This window comes from Balaenoptera physalus (genome assembly GCF_965194825.1).
Source record: "Balaenoptera physalus genome assembly, chromosome: 20".
Classification (NCBI taxonomy): Eukaryota; Metazoa; Chordata; class Mammalia; order Artiodactyla; family Balaenopteridae; genus Balaenoptera; species Balaenoptera physalus.
The window spans coordinates 57,000,637-57,019,097 of record NC_138901.1 but is presented as its reverse complement, the minus strand read 5'-3'; the positions used below and the strand labels follow the sequence as shown (position 1 = coordinate 57,019,097).

General features: G+C 49.0%; 1 protein-coding gene across 7 annotated transcripts in view; it reads left to right on the top strand.

The window, feature by feature from the left end:
* MYH10 (myosin heavy chain 10) overlaps positions 1 to 18,461 on the top strand; it is a 138,186-nt gene that overhangs the window by 109,725 nt on the left and 10,000 nt on the right. For all 7 annotated transcript variants that reach the window (XR_014257454.1, XM_082441329.1, XM_082441330.1 and 4 more), the window contains exons 23-34: positions 3,065 to 3,202; positions 3,963 to 4,086; positions 5,387 to 5,558; positions 6,632 to 6,844; positions 9,277 to 9,421; positions 9,999 to 10,205; positions 11,318 to 11,422; positions 12,561 to 12,713; positions 13,057 to 13,305; positions 13,588 to 13,800; positions 15,381 to 15,593; positions 16,969 to 17,130. Coding sequence is in view for 6 of the 7 variants with exons in the window: in XM_082441329.1 (XP_082297455.1) it covers positions 3,065 to 3,202; positions 3,963 to 4,086; positions 5,387 to 5,558; positions 6,632 to 6,844; positions 9,277 to 9,421; positions 9,999 to 10,205; positions 11,318 to 11,422; positions 12,561 to 12,713; positions 13,057 to 13,305; positions 13,588 to 13,800; positions 15,381 to 15,593; positions 16,969 to 17,130 (2,094 nt within the window). In the remaining variant the exon portion in view is untranslated. The remainder of the gene's footprint in view (positions 1 to 3,064; positions 3,203 to 3,962; positions 4,087 to 5,386; positions 5,559 to 6,631; positions 6,845 to 9,276; positions 9,422 to 9,998; positions 10,206 to 11,317; positions 11,423 to 12,560; positions 12,714 to 13,056; positions 13,306 to 13,587; positions 13,801 to 15,380; positions 15,594 to 16,968; positions 17,131 to 18,461) is intronic.

The following is an 18,461-nucleotide window of genomic DNA, read 5'->3' as shown; positions in this document are numbered from 1 at the left end:
AGTTGCAGCGAGCGGGGGCTACTCTTTGTTGCGGTGCGCGGGCTTCTCATCGCCGTGGCTTCTCTTGTTGCGGAGCACGGGCTCTAGGCTCGCGGGCTTCAGTAGTTGTAGCACGCGGGCTCTAGAGCCCCAGGCTCAGTAGTTGTGGCGCACGGGCTTAGTTGCTCCGTGGCATGTGGGATCTTCCCGGACCAGGGCTTGAACCCGTGTCCCCTGCATTGGCAGGCGGATTCTTAACCACTGCGCCACCAGGGAAGCCCCAGTAGGGGATTCTTAAACTACGGTAATAATATACAGTTATAAATTAAAAAGGTGTTTATTTTTATGGGTATTTATATTAAGAGAGTTGCAAAAGAGTATACACAATAAGCTCTAACTAAAAGTATATAACTTACAAACTATGTATGATTTTTATAAGGGAACGTACAGAAGATCTAGAATAATAGTCACCAATAATAGTGAGCTCTGGTGGTATTATCAACAGTTTTGATTTTCTCTTTTTTTTTTAACTTTTTATTTTATATTGGAGTATAGTTGATTAACAGTGTTGTGATAGTTTCAGGTGTACAGCAAAGTAATTCAGTTATACATATACATGTATCCTTTTTCAAATTCTTTTTCCATTTTGATTTTCTCTTTGTTTCAGAGCATGTGCTCATTTCAGTGATAATATTTTACTCATACAGGGTAAGGTCACCCAAAGTCATCTCCAGCCTCCCCAACCTACTGTTTTATGCTCCACGTTTTAACAACTTCACATGAAATGCTTGCATTACTCTCTTTAGAAAACAAGCATTTCCTTGTAAGAACAGGGTTTTTGTTGTTGTTGTTTTTTGCTTGTTTTGTTTTTCAATACTTTTCATCTTCATAACCTTTACTCTAGACTCTTTCACTGGGTTTTCGCACTGTTATCTTAATATCTCCATTGTAAATTCAAACACATTATAAAATATTTATGGTAATGTTATTATTAAATATTAGTTTTTTCCCCCTTTTATGGAATATCTGAGATTCTATATTAACTGCATGGCCCTTGGGAAAACCCAACCTTGTTGGTCTCTTGTCCTTTTTTTTTTTCCCCCGCCTGTGAGGCTTTCAGGGATTTCTGATCTGTCTCCTTTTCAACCAAAAACTACTAGAGCTGTTTTTGGTTTTTGTTTTGTTTTCAATATTAATTTCCTGATTATAACACTATATTGTAGAATACCCAGAGAATACAAAATAGCACTTGTAAGTTTCCTCCCACCCATCATCCCATTATCCCTATTATTTTTTTGCATATATTTCTGAACAGATATATGTGGATTCATTTATTAATTGAATTACACTGGACCCACTGTTCTGTTCACTGCTTTTGTCACCTTAGGAGTGTGCAGTGCAGGGATGCAGTGGACAAAATCCAGACTCTGGGAAACTGTAGGACAAATGACCTGTGGGGTGTTTTTGGTTTTTTTTTTTAACAAATAAATGGTGAGAAAAAGGGAGGAGAAAGAAATTTAAGGGAACCTAGAGATTAAAGCAGTCTTAAGGGTCTTATCAGTCAATCACAATGTGTGAACCTTATTTGGATTCCAGTTCAAACAAGTGTATTTTTAAATGGTCTTCATCTTTTAGAGATAGAGCCTGAAGGTTTACAGATGAAATATGATGTCTGGGATTTGCTTCAAAATAACGCACGGGGAGGAGGGAGAAGCTGGAGGTTTAGAAGTGACCACTGACCATTAGCTGATGCTGTTAAGCTTGGGCTGATGCATTTGTGTCAGGGTCACCGTGCTACTCTGTACTTATATGTGTGTTTGAAGTTTTTCACAAAAAAAGTTAATCTTGTGCAGAGGTTTCATTACAGAATCAACTGTGGTAAATTATTGAGCCAAAGTTACCCTTGAAAGTTTCTTTTTTTTAACCTCTGTGTTTATGAGCTTTTATTTATTATTATTTTTATATATAAATTTATTTCTTTCTTTATTTTTGGCTGCGTTGGGTCTTCATTGCTGCACATGGGCTTTCTCTAGTTGCAGCGAACGGGGCCTACTCTTCGTTGCGGTGCACGGGCTTCTCATTGCAGTGGCTTCTCTGGTTGCGGAGCACGGGCTCTAGGCTCGCGGGCTTCAGTAGTTGTGGCACGCAGGCTTCAGTAGTTGTGGCTCTTGGGCTCTAGAGCACAGGCTCAGTAGTTGCGGCGCACGGGCTTGGTTGCTCCGCGGCATGTGGGATCTTCCCGGACCAGGGCTTGAACCCGTGCCCCTTGCATTGGCAGGCGGATTCTTAATCACTGTGCCACCACGGAAGTCCCTTGAAAGTTTTTTAAACTGGCCATATATTGATTTGTACGTACAACTCTGTTCTGTAATGCATATGTTTATTAGCTACAATAACGTAGGGCATGAAATAAAGAGAAGCGTGTTATAGGAAACCCATGTGTAAACTCTGGAATCCCACCCAGTTTGGTGATGCGCTCATGTTGTGAACGGCACGGCACACCTGACCTGAGACAGCCCTTTCTCACCGACCTGTACTATTTCCATGGTTGTTTCTTAGTCGTCTTTCTCTTCTCTTTTGGCTAAATAGACATAGTAGAATGAATGAAGTATGTGTTTGATGTAGTTGGACTGTATTATTCAATTTCCCTGTGTTACTACTGTTCTAAAGTACAGATTTTAATAACTACATGTTATCCCATTTTACAAATATACCCACTTTTAATCACCAAGACTTTTCTGAAGTATGTTCATAGTTCCTCAGTATGATAAATAACACTTTGCTACAGGTCTCTTAAATATAAATCACATCTGTGCCTTTTCCTGAAATTGCTGGTTTAAAAGAAATGCTCTTTTTCAAAGCTGCTGCATTTTCCCATGTTGGCTTCTAGAAGGACTGACGCACTTTGTACTTAACCTATAGTGGACACAAGTGTCTGTTTCACATAATTACATTTTATATTTTTAAAAATAACCCTGCCATTTTGAAAATCAAGAATTGGCATTTCATTTTGACCTTGCTTGTTAGCATGTGTAGAATCTCGTAGAGAAAGTGTGGAGACTGACCGCGTGTACTTCTCCCCAAGGACCTGGAGGAGCAGCTGGACGAGGAGGAGGGGGCTCGCCAGAAACTGCAGCTGGAGAAGGTGACGGCGGAGGCCAAGATCAAGAAGATGGAAGAGGAGATCCTGCTTCTCGAGGACCAAAATTCCAAATTTATCAAAGTAAGAGACTATTTCCATTTAAGAGCTGATTTTATTTTTATTTTTATTTTTTTAATAGGTTTATTTTATTTATTTATTTTTGGCTGCGTTGGGTCTTCGTTGCTGTGTGTGGGCTTTCTCTAGTTGCGGCGAGCGGGGGCTACTCTTCGTTGTGGTGTGTGGGCTACTCATTGCGGTGGCTTCTCTTGTTGCAGAGCACGGGCTCTAGGTGCACAGGCTTCAGTAGTTGTGGCACGCAGGCTCAGTAGTTGTGGTGCACGGGCTTAGTTGCTCCACGGCATGTGGGATCCTCCCGGACCAGGGCTCGAACCCATGTCCCCTGCATTGGCAGGCGGATTCTTAACCACTGCGCCACCAGGGGAGTCCAAGAGCTGATTTTAGAATATGGAAAATACTTGTGTCAATGCTCTCACTGAAAGTGGCTTCGAACAGGAAATTCTCAAGATTTCAAGTTCATTTATTCAGTTTTCTCTCTTAAGTCTCTACAGATATATAGTCGGTATAGATTTCTAAAGACAGAAATTATTTAATTTTTTTAATCCACCAAATATCCTTTTAATCCCTGAGATGATTGAACGTGCACATTTTGTGCCCTTTGGACACTGACCGACGACTTGTTCCCGTCTGGGCGGTAATACATTCAGCACCCGCTGCGGGACTGCAGGCCAGGCGGGCGGGCCAACGTTACTTGTTTTCTAAGTAATAACCAAACCCAGTTGTCACTTTGAATGCCTTTTCTGAAGCCGTTTTTCCTATTCAGGAAAAGAAACTCATGGAAGATCGCATTGCTGAGTGTTCCTCTCAGCTGGCTGAAGAGGAAGAAAAGGCAAAAAACCTGGCCAAGATCAGGAATAAGCAAGAAGTGATGATCTCAGATTTAGAAGGTGAGTGTTGGAGGTTAGAGAAATTTAGGGCTAGGACATGTGAGCCTTTAGATTTTACTTAAATCAGAACATGCTGTACTAGAATATGTACATGGGGATTGCTCATCAGTTTGGGTTCAACTATTAAAATAGGCCTCTTATATGGTGTTGTCATTTGCCTAGTCACCAAGTATTTAGTGCCATCAAACGGCACTAAATTATCTTTAAACTTTTACTTTTTAAAGTTAGGTCCTGCAGTAAAATAGATTGCCCTTTGGTGGACACAGTTGGGACCTAAATTAAGTTTGAGCTGTACGGGCCGTTAAATTTGTTTGTGTTTAATCTAAATGCTGCGTCGAGGTGCCTAGGTTTCCCTTCACAAAGGGACAGCTGCTGACACAAAACCTGGCAGGGACAGGAGACTCTGCAGGGTAGCAGTGTCTCACTCTGGTGGCCCAAGTCATGCCCGCAAATGCTAGGATTTTTGCAAAATGGATCACTGCCTTCTGCAAAAGAAATAAGAAAAGAGGGTGGAAGTTGGAAAGAGCCCAGAAAACCTTCCCTTTGACCCGCAGCTGGAGACTGGCATCGACAGAGGAGGAAGAGCGTGGCTCTTAACACCCTGCTGTCGCGTGGTCATTTATAACGGGGAGAAAATGAGTGGTTTCTGAAACAGTATTTAGGATTTTGTTGTCCTCGTTGTTGTCAGCCTGAAATTCTTTCCATAAACCGTTCTTACCCGTAGGCGATTCTTCTGGGAAGGGTAGGTAGGCCTGTCCTTTTCTCACCTGATTGATGGGCGGGTGAGGACAGAGTGTGAATGGAAGCATCCCCGGCCCTAATTAAGGAATCACTGCAGGATTCAGAGGGCGGGCGGGAGAGATGCCCACACTCTGCCCTCTCGCCCTCAGGGCTCAGGAACTGCAGTCTGGGTTCAAACCAGGGATTCCCGGTGAAAGGGGAGTGGGGTGACAGGAGTCACACGCCGCCCAGCCTGTGCCAAGCCCTCTGCAATCCCGGGCACAGCACGGGGTCCAGGTCACTTTGGCTCTGATAGCGGGGGCCCGCTCCCTGTGGAAGGACATCCTGAGAATCCTCCCAATTTCTTCCTGAAAACTCCACCCTCCTACTAATGTATCTCGCCTTCGGTTTGATCTTAACGGGTTTCAGGTGATGGAGCAGTTGGCAGGATGATATTAAGGCAGCGACATGCTTTAGGATACAATGGCTAATTTTCAACTTTAATCAGTTTATATTTTGAATTTGTCCCTATGGAGTGACATTCAGTGTGTTGAGGGGCTTCTTGTATCTTGCCCTAAAGAGCGCTTAAAGAAGGAGGAGAAGACCCGCCAGGAACTGGAAAAGGCCAAAAGGAAACTGGACGGCGAGACCACGGACCTGCAGGACCAGATCGCTGAGCTCCAGGCGCAGATTGACGAGCTCAAGATCCAGGTGGCCAAGAAGGAGGAGGAGCTGCAGGGCGCCCTGGCCAGGTCTGCACTAGGCATGTGGCTGGAGGGGGACTCCCGACAGATGAGACCCCAGGACACTGACTTATGGCCTCCTTGTCACCGGGTGTGACACGGGCCTGGGAGACCCAGGAGCATTTGTGTCGGGGCAGCCAGAAAATCTCATCAATCCTTCTTGGTATTTACACTTAAAAATCACGAGTCATATCATGAAATCCTTGGAAATTCACACCTGAACACACAGTTTTAACCATATCAAATGTTCTGGTTTCTGTACGTTACAGATTAATTTCAATATGATTTAGAAGTTTAGAGGAGATCACTTTTCAGACATATTCCCCCCTCTTCTAGCATGATTTGCTATTCAGTCCTAATCCATTCAGTTACAGAATGCAAGTCATATATAGTAAACACATTTATACTAATATTTCATTTCTTTATAAAGAATAACTATTTGGCTACATGGTCATAGGACTCAGTTTAATTTATAATTTATTACAATCAAGAAAATCTTATAACAGAAATTCTTCTCCGCCTCCGTCACTGTTAGTCTTTCTTTGGCCACTTACAGACGTGAGGGCCGCAGCCCAGAACTGAAATTCTCCATTTGCTCCCACGTGTCAGCTTCCCCTCCCTCACCCCACACTTCCCACCTGTCCCCGGTCAGAACGTCCACCCACATTAAACCACACGTGAGCAGAAAGACGCACCAGAGGATAGAGAAAGCGTAGAGTGGAGGGTGTGAAGGTGGTGGGTCTGCTTCCACTTTGTTCCAAGAACTTCTCTGAATTTGCAGATTCGCTGTGGGCTGGAACCAATCTGACGGACAAGACCGCTACCTTGAGCAGTGTTTTAACTAGAAGAACATTTGCTTGAGAGGGAATTTTTAAATATTATAATCCTTAAAGTGAGATGGTCCTCCCTTTTCACAGAGAACTTTATTAGCCTTTTGGACAGGACCCAGACTCCGTCCTGATACCAGCTCCGGGCCTCCAAGCCGTGGGCCGTGGGCTGGGGGTGGTGTCTCAGGGTCTCCTCGTGGGAAGAGCCCCTGGGCGCCGGCTCTGAGCGCTTCCCGTGCCCGGGTGTCTCCGCAGGGGTGACGACGAGACGCTGCACAAGAACAACGCGCTTAAAGTCGTGCGAGAGCTGCAAGCCCAGCTTGCTGAGCTGCAGGAAGACTTTGAATCCGAGAAGGCTTCGCGGAACAAGGCGGAAAAGCAGAAGAGGGACTTGAGTGAGGAGCTGGAAGCTCTGAAGACAGAGCTTGAGGACACGCTGGACACCACGGCAGCTCAGCAGGAGCTGCGGTAAGTGGGGCCAGGGCAGAGATGCTCGTCCTCGGGGAGGGCGGTGTTTTCCTGTATGCTGTCACTTGGAGCATCCTCTCTCCCTCCTGGAAACAGTGGCAGGTGGAACGGTAACAAAATCTCGGTGGTTAGAAACCAACCGGCCTGTAGGTAGAAAGCGCAGGGCAGGTGGATGCACCACAGCCAGGTGCGCAGAGGGAGGTGTGATCAGAAGAGCCCCAGGTGCGCACACGGGGCTGGAGGGAGAGTTACACCTGAACCAAGTAAGGGGGGCGCAGGGGCCAGAGGGCTAGAGGGGACAGACACAGAAACGGGAGGAGATGGGGGTGTTTGGGCATCTGCTGGCTGCAGCAATTGGTCTGATGAACAGTGGTGCGGAAACAGACGAGAAGGAGGCCCGTGTCCACAGAGACAAAAGGACGGGTGAGTGCAGGTACCCACGTAACAGATGGGCCAGCCGCCGAGCGCAGCCAGACACGACTCACGGGAAGCCCCGGGAGAGCGCGCGCAGCTAGCGGTGGGCAGGTGGGCTGCCTGAGGCCCCTGCTGGCCTCCTCCTGACCGGCTCCTCCCCCCTCAAGACCAAGCTGCCGGCCGCGTGAGGCCAGCCCAGGAATCCCCAGGCTACCTTGGCGGGTAGACCTGGCCGTGCACATGCTCGCACGTGCGCACACACCCACACCCCTGCCGCCTGTCCCAGGCTGTGAGTGGTGGGAAGGGGAGCCTGCCCCCGAGAAGGGGGCTCAGGGAGAGCCTGCAGTAAGGCGAGCGCAGTAGGGGTCATTTACAGAGGCAGGTGGGTAGGGGCGCGTGCCCGTCGGGTGCTGGGCGTGGAGAGAAGCCGTGCCGAGCCGCCAGGTGAGGTCAGACGGTGGGTGTCCGGAGCGCAGTGCTGAAGAAATGGAGGAGGTGAGCCTGGTAACGTGCCAGGGACTTTGCCCGCGAGCACGCAGGGCCTCCCGGCAACGGAAGGGTGTTTCCCCGCAGAGCCACCTGAGCCAGTGGGGCTAGGGGCTCCTACCCGCCTCCACAGAGCAGCTCTGCTTTTAGCAGTTTTAAGTCCTGGCCTTGTCTTTAAAATACCTGCTTTTAAAATATCTGGAAACCACTGAACTGTGGGCTGGAACCCACAGTCTAATGATTAGACTTGGTTGAAATAGCCATTCTCAGCTGGGCTTTCAACCACGGTAGAAAAAAAGATTCTGCTCACTTCTTCCCTTCAAATCTTGTTTAAAAAAAAAGAAAGTACCAATGATATGCCCCTTTTTTTTTTTTTTTTTTTTTTTTTTTGCCACACTGCACGGCTTGCAGGATCTTAGTTCCCCGACCAGGGATCAAACCCACCCTCCATGCATTGGAAGCATGGAGTCTTACCCAGCAGACCGCCAGGGAAGTCCAGTATGTGCATATTTGTTAAAACCGTGGATGTGCTCCAACACAGCACTCCCTGCTTCTGCTGGTGAAGGGGTCGGACGGCCTGCAGTTCCGGTGCGTCAGGGGAAATGGTGTTGCCATCTGGTAGATGGGGGGTGGACTGAAGTAGCCTCGATGGAGCCTGTCTTGCTGGGCTGATGCTTGGATGCTGGTGCCCCTCCCCCACCGCCAGCACCCACCCCTGCCTCCGCACGGAAGCTGGCAGAGGCCAAGGCCAGACCCCCGCACGCCTTTCGCCTCCAGCGAACGTGTGGCCGAGCCCGGCTGCACCACCGCGACGCCGGCGGCTCCCTTCGTCTGGTGACCTGCCACCCCGGAGCTAGCAGCCACCTGGGCCCCTTTTCTCTTTGCCGCAGCTAGTCGCAGCCCCTAGATTTCGCTTCCTTGTAAAGAGAGGAAAGTGCGCCCACACAGCAATCAGCATATATGTCACTGTTCTAACTGGCTACGGGTTTTAGAGCAAGTTTGCCAGAGTTGTGCTTCAGGATGATTGGAAAGTTACTGCTCTCTAAGCTCTCGGTGTTACGGCAGCTCTCAGCAGGAGTGGTATTTACCTTAACTGGTTTCAGCATTAAGCTGTGCGCTTAAATTAAAGGTGGTGCTCGACCCCACTTTTGTCGGGGTGCAGTGTCCTGCCTGATGAGCCTTTACCAGCGCTTTTGGGGATTTACCCTCTTCCGGTTTTATTGAAATGCCAGCTGGTGCTGTGGCAGGCATTTTGGCACCTTGTGTTAAGCAGCGCCTGGCCTGTGATGCACCCAGGCTGCCCCAAACGTCCGAAGACCCTTAGGGACATTACACCGTGTCTCAACTGTAAGTCGCATGTGGAATGGGGGTCGTGCTGGTTCTGGAAGGCTTCCCGCTACCACAGTAACAGACACGCCAGCCTCCTGGAATCCATGCCATGTTTCAAACAAAAGCAGAACTTTAAAAATGTGCATTTAATTTAGTCATTCAACTAATTCTGAGCTTCTTCCTCTAAAATTATGTTTCTCTAGCACCAAACGTGAACAAGAAGTGGCAGAGCTGAAGAAGGCTCTTGAGGAGGAAACGAAGAACCACGAGGCTCAGATCCAGGACATGAGGCAGAGGCACGCGACCGCCCTGGAGGAGCTCTCGGAGCAGCTGGAGCAGGCGAAGCGGGTAGGACGTGTCGGTGGGCAGCGCGGGCGGCCAGATGCCCCCGCGGCGGCTGCTCTCTGAAAGCACACTGCTGGCCTGGGAGAGCCAGGCGCCCTTGATGTTATTTTAGAATCACATATTCCTCTCACCGATAACCCTCTTCCTCCTGATGACTTAGCTCTAAACCTTCAGCAGCTGGAAGTCTGCTCTCGCTCACCTGCTGCCCGGAAGTCGCCCGGCCCTTCAAGTGTTCCTGGTGCCCCGCCCCTCCTGCCCCCGTCCCTCCTGCCCCCCGTCTGCCTCAGACACCGCACACGTCGTTCCCGCTTCCGTATCTCACGTGCTGGCTCCCCGCACTGCTGCCAGCGCCCCCCCACCCCCAGACTGTATCTGCTGCCCTGAGCGGTGTGTACAGGGGTGCCCCACCCACAGAAGTCTTCACGCTCCGCGAACAGCAGGTGTCTTCCTTCATTTATGCAACAGATGTCGACTGCAGCTTCACTCCGTGTCAGCACGGTTCTCTGGATCCCAAAGCCATGCCCTTTGCGTCCCCTGTTGTAAAACTGCTAGTGAACTCTTTTTCCCTCCTCTCTCCTAGTTCAAAGCAAATCTGGAGAAGAACAAGCAGGGCCTGGAGACAGACAACAAGGAGCTGGCGTGCGAGGTGAAGGTGCTGCAGCAGGTCAAGGCCGAGTCTGAGCACAAGCGGAAGAAGCTGGACGCCCAAGTCCAGGAGCTCCACGCCAAGGTCTCGGAAGGAGACAGACTCAGGGTGGAACTGGCCGAGAAAGCGAACAAGTTACAGGTAGGCCTGAACAGCCTTGACGTTGCCCCCAGTGTCTGGCGGGGTTGGGGGGGAGGGGACTGACACTGGGGGCGCCCGGGCTGCCCCAGGTCCACATGAGGCTCCTTGTGTTGTCCTCCCACTTGAAGCTCACAGCGCCCCCCGGGTGAGTCTGGTGGACGAGGACGTGAGAAGCTCGCCTGCCTCTGGGCTCTGCTGAGTCCACAGCCCTCCCCGCCCCACTGCTGCCAAGACTGACGAAGGGGGGGATCTCTGAAGGGCGTTGCTAAAATGAGGAAAAACAAACGCCATCAGCTTGAGTTTCAAGTATAGAAACGTCCTCCGTGTGCCTTGCCTTTGCTCACGTGACTAGAGGACAGACTAGGACGAAGGGCGACTCCTGTCCCTCTTGCCTAAGACCTGCTGGCCCCACAAAAAACACAGAAGGTCTTAAGCCACGGGGGTTTCTGGGGGGAGGTATTTTAGAGCTATCATTAATTAAACACAAAAAAGAAAAAAATGTTTTCACCACGTTATTCATAAAATCCGACCATAAGAAATGGCTACATATTCATGATAAATATATCATACCAGATTTTCTTTCAGCTTAAAAAGAACTGTGGGCTGTGACTCTTAGAATTTAAACTTCTTTGAATCTGTGTGATAAAGTTTTCAAGTTCTCTAAGAAAATGAATTATACTTGCGCCCCCTACCCACCTCCCCCCAGCATATGGACAGTGCATCTTCGTGTGAAAAAGGGTTAAAATAAACCACCTGCTGGTCTTGAGCCTCCTCTCATAGGAAAGCAGCCACTCTTTGAGAGGCTTTGGTATAATTTTTGTCTCTTGACGCTGCAACACAAGAGAGCAAGCCAGTTAGGAGAACGCCCTCCACGTGCGGGCTGTGCCGTCCGAAGCGTCCCTGGCCGGGTGGTAGGGGAGGCTGTCTGCGGTGGCCGGCTCCGGGCCTGCTCGTGCGGGCGGTAGACTCTCGGCGGTGAGCCCTCCGTAGCTGAGGCCGGCCCCTCCTCCCCGCGACATGCTCGCTTCATGTGCATTTAGGGTCCAGAGCCACCACTCGTTTCTCTCTGCCTACTGCTGAAGTGAGTCATAACCTTTCACTCCTCCTTGCAGAATGAATTGGATAATGTCTCAACTCTTCTAGAAGAAGCAGAGAAAAAGGGTATTAAGTTTGCCAAGGACGCAGCTGGTCTTGAGTCTCAACTCCAGGACACACAGGTATTCCCCCAGGGGTGGGGCGTTAATAGTAACTTTGCTGTTTCTGTGATCTGTAAGTTGGTGAAACATGCTATTCCCAGAACTGCCCTCTTATCACCTCTGATTTTCTGCTCTACTTTTTTTTCTTTATATAAATTTATTTATTTATTTATTTTTGGCCGTGTTGGGTCTTCATTGCTGCGCGCGGGCTTTCTCTAGTTGCGGTGAGCGGGGGCTACTCTTCATTGCAGTGCGCGGGGCTTCTCATCACGGTGGCTTCTCTTGCTGCAGAGCACAGGCTCTAGGTGCACGGGCTTCAGTAGTTGTGTCTCGCGGGCTCTAGAGCGCAGGCTCGGTAGTTGTGGCGCACGGGCTTAGTTGCTCCGTGGCATGTGGGATCTTCCCGGACCAGGGCTCGAACCCGTGTCCCCTGCATGGGCAGGCAGATTCTTAACCACTGCGCCACCAGGGAAGCCATTCTGCTCTACGTTTATTTTCAACCATCTTGCACCAAAACCAGCCCTGATGCTCAGGAACTCACCTTTGAGCTCATATCTAGAGCCTGCAGTTCCTGTGTCTGGCAGGCATGTGGGTGCCTGGGAGGTGGCTCTTGCTGTCTGGCCGGGCGCTGCCTGGGGTGTGGTTCACCAGGCAGCGGTCCTGTTATACATTCGTGCATTACTGGCCATTTTAGACATTTTCTCATGGTTTTTGTTCATTAACGCTGACCTGAGAGAAACAGGAAAGGATTCCAGGAGTGATAAAAGATGTGGGAAAAGGGAAGCTCGCAGGTCCCTGGCCTGGGCCCCTGGGGGGGTGACGCTGCCATTGCTCGTGAACAAGTTTGTTTTTGGTTTTTTGGCCACACTGCATGGCTTGCGGGATCTTGGTTCCCTGACCAGGGATTGAACCCGCGCCCTCGGCAGTGAAAGCGCGGAGTCCTAACCATTGGACTGCCAGGGAATTCCCTCGTGAACAACTTTAAAGCAATATTGTATTAAGGGCACTTGTTAGATGATCAGGTGTGTTTTAAAATCACTTGTTTGTTAACATCACTGGGTATTTCTCACACACTGAGACTCTTGTTTTTTTTAGCAGAGGCATTGTGGTTTGGGTGATTACCATAACCTAAGTACTGACCGTTTATAAAAATAAACAGGAGCTTCTTCAGGAAGAGACACGCCAGAAACTGAACCTGAGCAGTCGGATCCGGCAGCTGGAGGAGGAGAAGAACAGCCTTCAGGAGCAGCAGGAGGAGGAGGAGGAGGCCAGGAAGAACCTGGAAAAGCAGGTGCTGGCCCTGCAGGCCCAGGTGCGTGATCCACTTGGGACGCTGTGTGGCCTCAATGTGTGTGTTTAGCAGCTAACGTCCCTGCCCTGCTGGGTGGTTTCAGCTCCATTTGGGACAGTTAATTGGGTCTTGTTGGGAGCAAGGTAAAGACCCTCAGACTGTGTCAACTATGTAAATTCCAATCCAGTCATCCTTTTATAGATGATCAGTGAAGAAATTTATGGTCTAAGATTCATTTGCTCAGAAACACATAGTATTGCTTTATATTATTTCTTCTGACAGAATATTGAAAACAAGTTTTATCTTTATTCCTCAATTGTGAAATCCAGTTGAGTTCTTTAATAGTGATCTTTTTTCCCCTCAGTTGACAGATACCAAGAAGAAAGTAGATGATGACCTGGGGACAATTGAAAGTTTGGAAGAAGCCAAGAAGAAGCTCCTTAAAGACGTGGAAGCATTGAGCCAGCGCCTGGAGGAGAAGGCCCTGGCCTACGACAAGCTGGAGAAGACCAAGAACCGCCTGCAGCAGGAGCTCGATGACCTGCTGGTGGACCTGGACCACCAGCGCCAGATCGTCTCCAACTTGGAAAAGAAGCAGAAGAAGTTCGATCAGGTGAGTGCCCAGCGCTCCCCACCCCTGGGCTCCAGGGCCAGCGCCACACGTGTTTCCGCCTGGCAAAGCCCTCGCCTTTGTCATTTCAGCTTAAAATAATCCTTTCTTACTTAAGAGCAATATATATTTATAGCAAAATTGGAAAAAGCAGACCAGCATAAAGAAGGAGACAGGAGAACACCCCTGATATTCTTAGCAGTAATTCAGGCACGTAGCAAATGAGAGGAGTCTGTGTTGCTTCTGTAATCGATTTTTGCTGTTTCCCAACGCCATCCCGTGTAGCTGTTAGCAGAAGAGAAGAACGTCTCTGCCCGCTACGCGGAAGAGCGAGACCGGGCCGAAGCAGAGGCCAGAGAGAAGGAAACCAAAGCCCTGTCCCTGGCCCGCGCCCTTGAGGAGGCCCTGGAGGCCAAGGAAGAGTCTGAGCGGCAGAACAAGCAGCTGCGGGCAGACATGGAGGACCTGATGAGCTCCAAGGACGACGTGGGCAAGAACGTGAGTGTCCCGGGGACCGGTGCCTTCAGGGCAGGCAGGCGACTCTGGGAAGGCCCAGCCCTACAGTGAAGCGGACTAGGAGTGTCTTGGCCGGTATATAAATAGGGGGTTAAAGACTCCCAGGATAAGCCATCAGGTTTTCTGCAGTCTGTTCTCGGTTACCTGTGCCAAAGCCAGGCGGGGAGTTCTTGTCGCTTTCACGGGCCCTCCCCGCCCTAAGCTGCATCCTGGCAGGGGTCCTTTTAATGAAGGGTTTCTCTGTTCCTGAGTCTCAGGTGGTTATCAAACGCAAGTACCTGAAGTCCCCTCAGATTGAGGGTAGTGGGATCTGTCTCCTGCAGCGAGTGGGGAAGCTGGAGAGGAGGAACCAGGTGGGACCCCCTTGTCCTCCCACTGCACACGCCTTCCCCAAGAGCTGCTGTGATTTTTATTTACCCTACCTCCCTCCCCTAGTGTACAAGGTGTTGAGGATAGTGACGGGGACCCAGGCCTGGGGGTCAGAACAGGTTCGGGGCTTGACTCTCCCCCAAGCTCCCATTTAACCTGTCTAAGCCTAAGTTTCCTCTTCTGTCAAATGGACGTGATACTTGCCTGTTTCATGAAGCTGCTGCAGCTGTGCCCTGAAAAGCATAAAGTCCTCTCTAAAGATAAAAGCTCATTTTCCTGGGACACGGCCTCTCTGGCCACATCATAAGGGAGGAAGGACTGTCCTACCTTCCTGCTGAGTCTCCTACAGCCTGGGGACCGGCCCCGTGGACAAGAAGAGGCCTCCTAGAGTAGAAATGGCCAGGAGTACATAGTAAAATGTAGAGAGAGAATTCCACCACTGATTCCATTTTCTTGTTCCATATTAGTTTTCTTTAGAACAAACGACAGTCCCACATTCATTCCACGAGCATTTCCTTTGTGCCTGTGAAGTGCCGGACACTAAGAGACACAGGCCTTCCTCACGCTGTAAGGCTTCTCCTGCCCACGTGAGAACTGACATGGCAGTGAACCCCAAAGGGACACATAATAATAGCACCTGCACACACCTGCCTCAGGATTGTCTCCAGGATCAGAGGGGACGTGAAGGGGGAGCACCGAGCACCGCGCTCGGCACCGAGAACTCAGTAAACACGTGTGGTGGGGATCTTTGCGCGGAGAAAGGTCAAACCTCCTTTACACTGTACCCTGCTTTGCGGGCCTCACACACCTAGTATGTAAGTCTCCACATGTGCATTTTCAATACAAATGACCTTTTCCACAGCAAGAGGGATGTACTATGTTAGACACACACCTCAGGCCAATGGCCAATCAACAGGCAATTCCCCTGACACCATGCTCTTTTTTATTGTTCACCGCTTTTAAAGATCTCTCGGCTTCAAGGTCATGGGACAGTAACTGATCGACTCCAGAGCACAAGTGAATGAAGAAATCAGGCCTGTCATTCAGGTGGCGCGCTCTGAAATGAGGACTGGCGCAGCTGCAGTGGGAGGGAAGGATGCATGTGGGGGAGGGGTGCCTATAAAACAGGAACTGCTGTCCTCGCTTGTCCCTCCACCAAGAGTCATCCCCTCCCTGTGCTTCCCGTGGTCTAGGTTCATGAACTTGAAAAATCCAAACGGGCCCTAGAGCAGCAGGTGGAGGAAATGAGGACCCAGCTGGAAGAGCTGGAAGATGAGCTTCAGGCTACGGAAGACGCCAAGCTTCGCCTGGAGGTCAACATGCAGGCCATGAAGGCCCAGTTCGAGAGGGACTTGCAGGCCAGAGATGAGCAGAACGAGGAGAAGAAGCGGCTCCTCGTTAAACAGGTGGGTCATGGAAGAGCGGCCCCCGGGACAGGGACCGGTTTGTTCTCAAAGCCCAGTTTTGGGTCAATATCTTATTCATTCACATTGGAACATATTAGCTGGAGGAAATTTATTTGGTCATTTGATAATTCTTTAAAGTGTAATACAACTGGTTTTGATTTCCTGTTTCTCAGATAATATCACTGCTACTTACAAGCCAGGATATCCACTGAAAAGCCCTTAGTGGAATCTCCAGGGATATGTAGTCAGGTTCAAGTTCTGTGAGTCTTATGAGTATCGATAAAGGGAAGAATCAGTATGTACCTGACAAGGTGATTCAGAGTATTCCGAAGGTCAGATCACACGTCCTCATTAAGCCACTCTTTAAAGGGAAAACTCTAGGTATTTACATTTTTTTAATTTTTTTTTTTTTAATTTATTTATTTATTTATTTATTTATTTATTTTTGGCTGTGTTGGGTCTTCGTTTCTGTGCTAGGGCTTTCTCTAGTTGTGGCAAGTGGGGGCCACTCTTCATTGCAGTGCGTGGGCCTCTCACTATCGCGGCCTCTCTTGTTGCGGAGCACAGGCTCCAGACACGCAGGCTCAGTAGTTGTGGCTCACGGGCCCAGTTGCTCCGTGGCATGTGGGATCTTCCCAGACCAGGGCTCGAACCCGTGTCCCCTGTATTGGCAGGCGGATTCTCAACCACTGCGCCACCAGGGAAGCCCCATTTTTTTAATTTTAAGAAGTTGCTTGGGCACTTAATGATTTATATACTTTCCTGAGTGCATGTTAAACTTCTAATTTAAAAGTTTACTTTAAAAATTAATTTTGGATATTTTCTCAGTCCCTTGGAATTCATGGTATCAAGTCTTGGATCTGAGATATATTTAATTTTGCTTTGTTATTTGCAGTCTACTAATATTTTATTAGTCATTTATTGCTAGATAACAAATTACCTCAAACTTAGTGACTTAAAACAACACACATTAACTGAGTTTCTGTGGGTCGGGAATTCAGAATGGACTTAGCAGGGTGTGTCACCTGAAGGCCTGACTGGGGCTGGAGGGTCTGCATCCTGGCTGGCTTGCCCACGGGGTGCTGGCCCACCCGCAAGGTGCTGGCCCGAGACCTCTGCTCCGGGCACATGGGCCAGTCTCGTTGCATCACTGAGACCATGAGCTCTGCCTCCTTACGTGCCTTTGCTGTGGTCAGTGGAAATGGTTTGTACCAGTGGTGGTGGTTAAAGATCTCTCTGTACAAATTAACTGCTAATAACAGTAATAACTGCCCAGTGGAAGACGGCACCTCTCCAGAGTAACCCGAGCCCTCATGTGCCGGTTCTCTGGGTGGGGCACCGGGTCTGACCAGCGTAACCCGATGTGGTCCATTAGGTGCGGGAGCTGGAGGCTGAGCTGGAGGATGAGCGGAAACAGCGGGCCCTTGCTGTGGCTTCAAAGAAGAAAATGGAAATAGACCTGAAGGACCTGGAAGCGCAGATCGAGGCTGCAAACAAAGCTAGGGATGAAGTGATCAAGCAGCTCCGCAAACTTCAGGTCAGTGCGGCCAGCCGTCAGTCTTTGGTGGTGGTAGGTGTCATCTGGCCCTACTTAGATCGAGCGTGACATAGCCCGTGAAGCTGGGGAGGAGGGCTCTGGGCAGCACCCAGCCTGCCATCTTGCCCGCAGGCTCAGGGTTGCCAGGTCACCCCCGCAGAGAGCACAGTGCAGCCGTCAGCCTCGGCTGTGGGTTGGGGCCACAGGCCATAAAGATGGCACGTGTGCAGCTCCAGTGTCTACAATGGGCCAGTGCTTGCCCCACTTGGCCTGATCGGGGTGGAGTCACCAGTGGGGTGAGCTTTTGGGGCTCTGAACAGCCTCTGATGCTCAACTAAACATGCAGCCACTAAGCCACCGAGAGGAGAGTAGTGTCGACTTCCCTCCGCTGGTGCCGTGAGCTTCAGTGAGCCTTTCCGTCTGATTGAATCATCACTTTTGTATGTGTGTAGCTGAAGTGTTATTTATGATGGCAAAAATGGAAATAACCTAAATGTAGGTGGACTGCCAGCCATTCAAATGACGGGGATATGTATGCAGTGACACAGGAAGATACATAGACATGTAGATACACACTTTTAGAAAAAAAGTTTAGAAGGAAAAGTCATCTCTGGATAATAGTTTCATGAGTAACTTATTTGCTTCCTTACACTTTTTTAAAAAGCTAAATACAAAGGTTTTTACTTGGACCAGCTAATTACAAAGAATATAAATTATATTACTATGACTTTAACAGCTTTATGGAGATATAATTCACACACCATTCAATTTACCCATTTAAAGTGTTTTTGCTGTTTTTTAGAATATTCATAGGGGCTGTGCGAGCATCACCCGCTATCTCATTTTGGACACTTTGGTTCCCTCTAAAAGAGACCCTGTGCCCATTAGCTGTGACTCCACACTATCTCTGCCACATCCAACATTGATCAACCACTAATCTACTTTCTGTCTCTATAGATTTGCCTATGCTGGACACGTCATATAAATGGAATCCTACAATATGTGGTTTTTTGTGACCAGCTTCTTTCACTTAGCATGTTTTCAAGGTTCACCATGTTGTAGCATAAATAAGTACTTCATTCTTTTTATTACCAAATAATATTCCATCGTTTGGACATACCATATTTTTTTATTAATCCATTCATCAGTTGGCGTTTGAGTTACTTTGACTTTTTAGCTACTATGAATACTGCTGCTATGAACATTCACATATATTTGTGTGGATGTGTGTTTTGCTAGGTTGTACGGTAATTCTGTTTTGAGAACTGCCCATTCTTTCCACAGCAACATTTTACATTCCTACCAGCTATGTATGAGGATTCCAGTTTCTC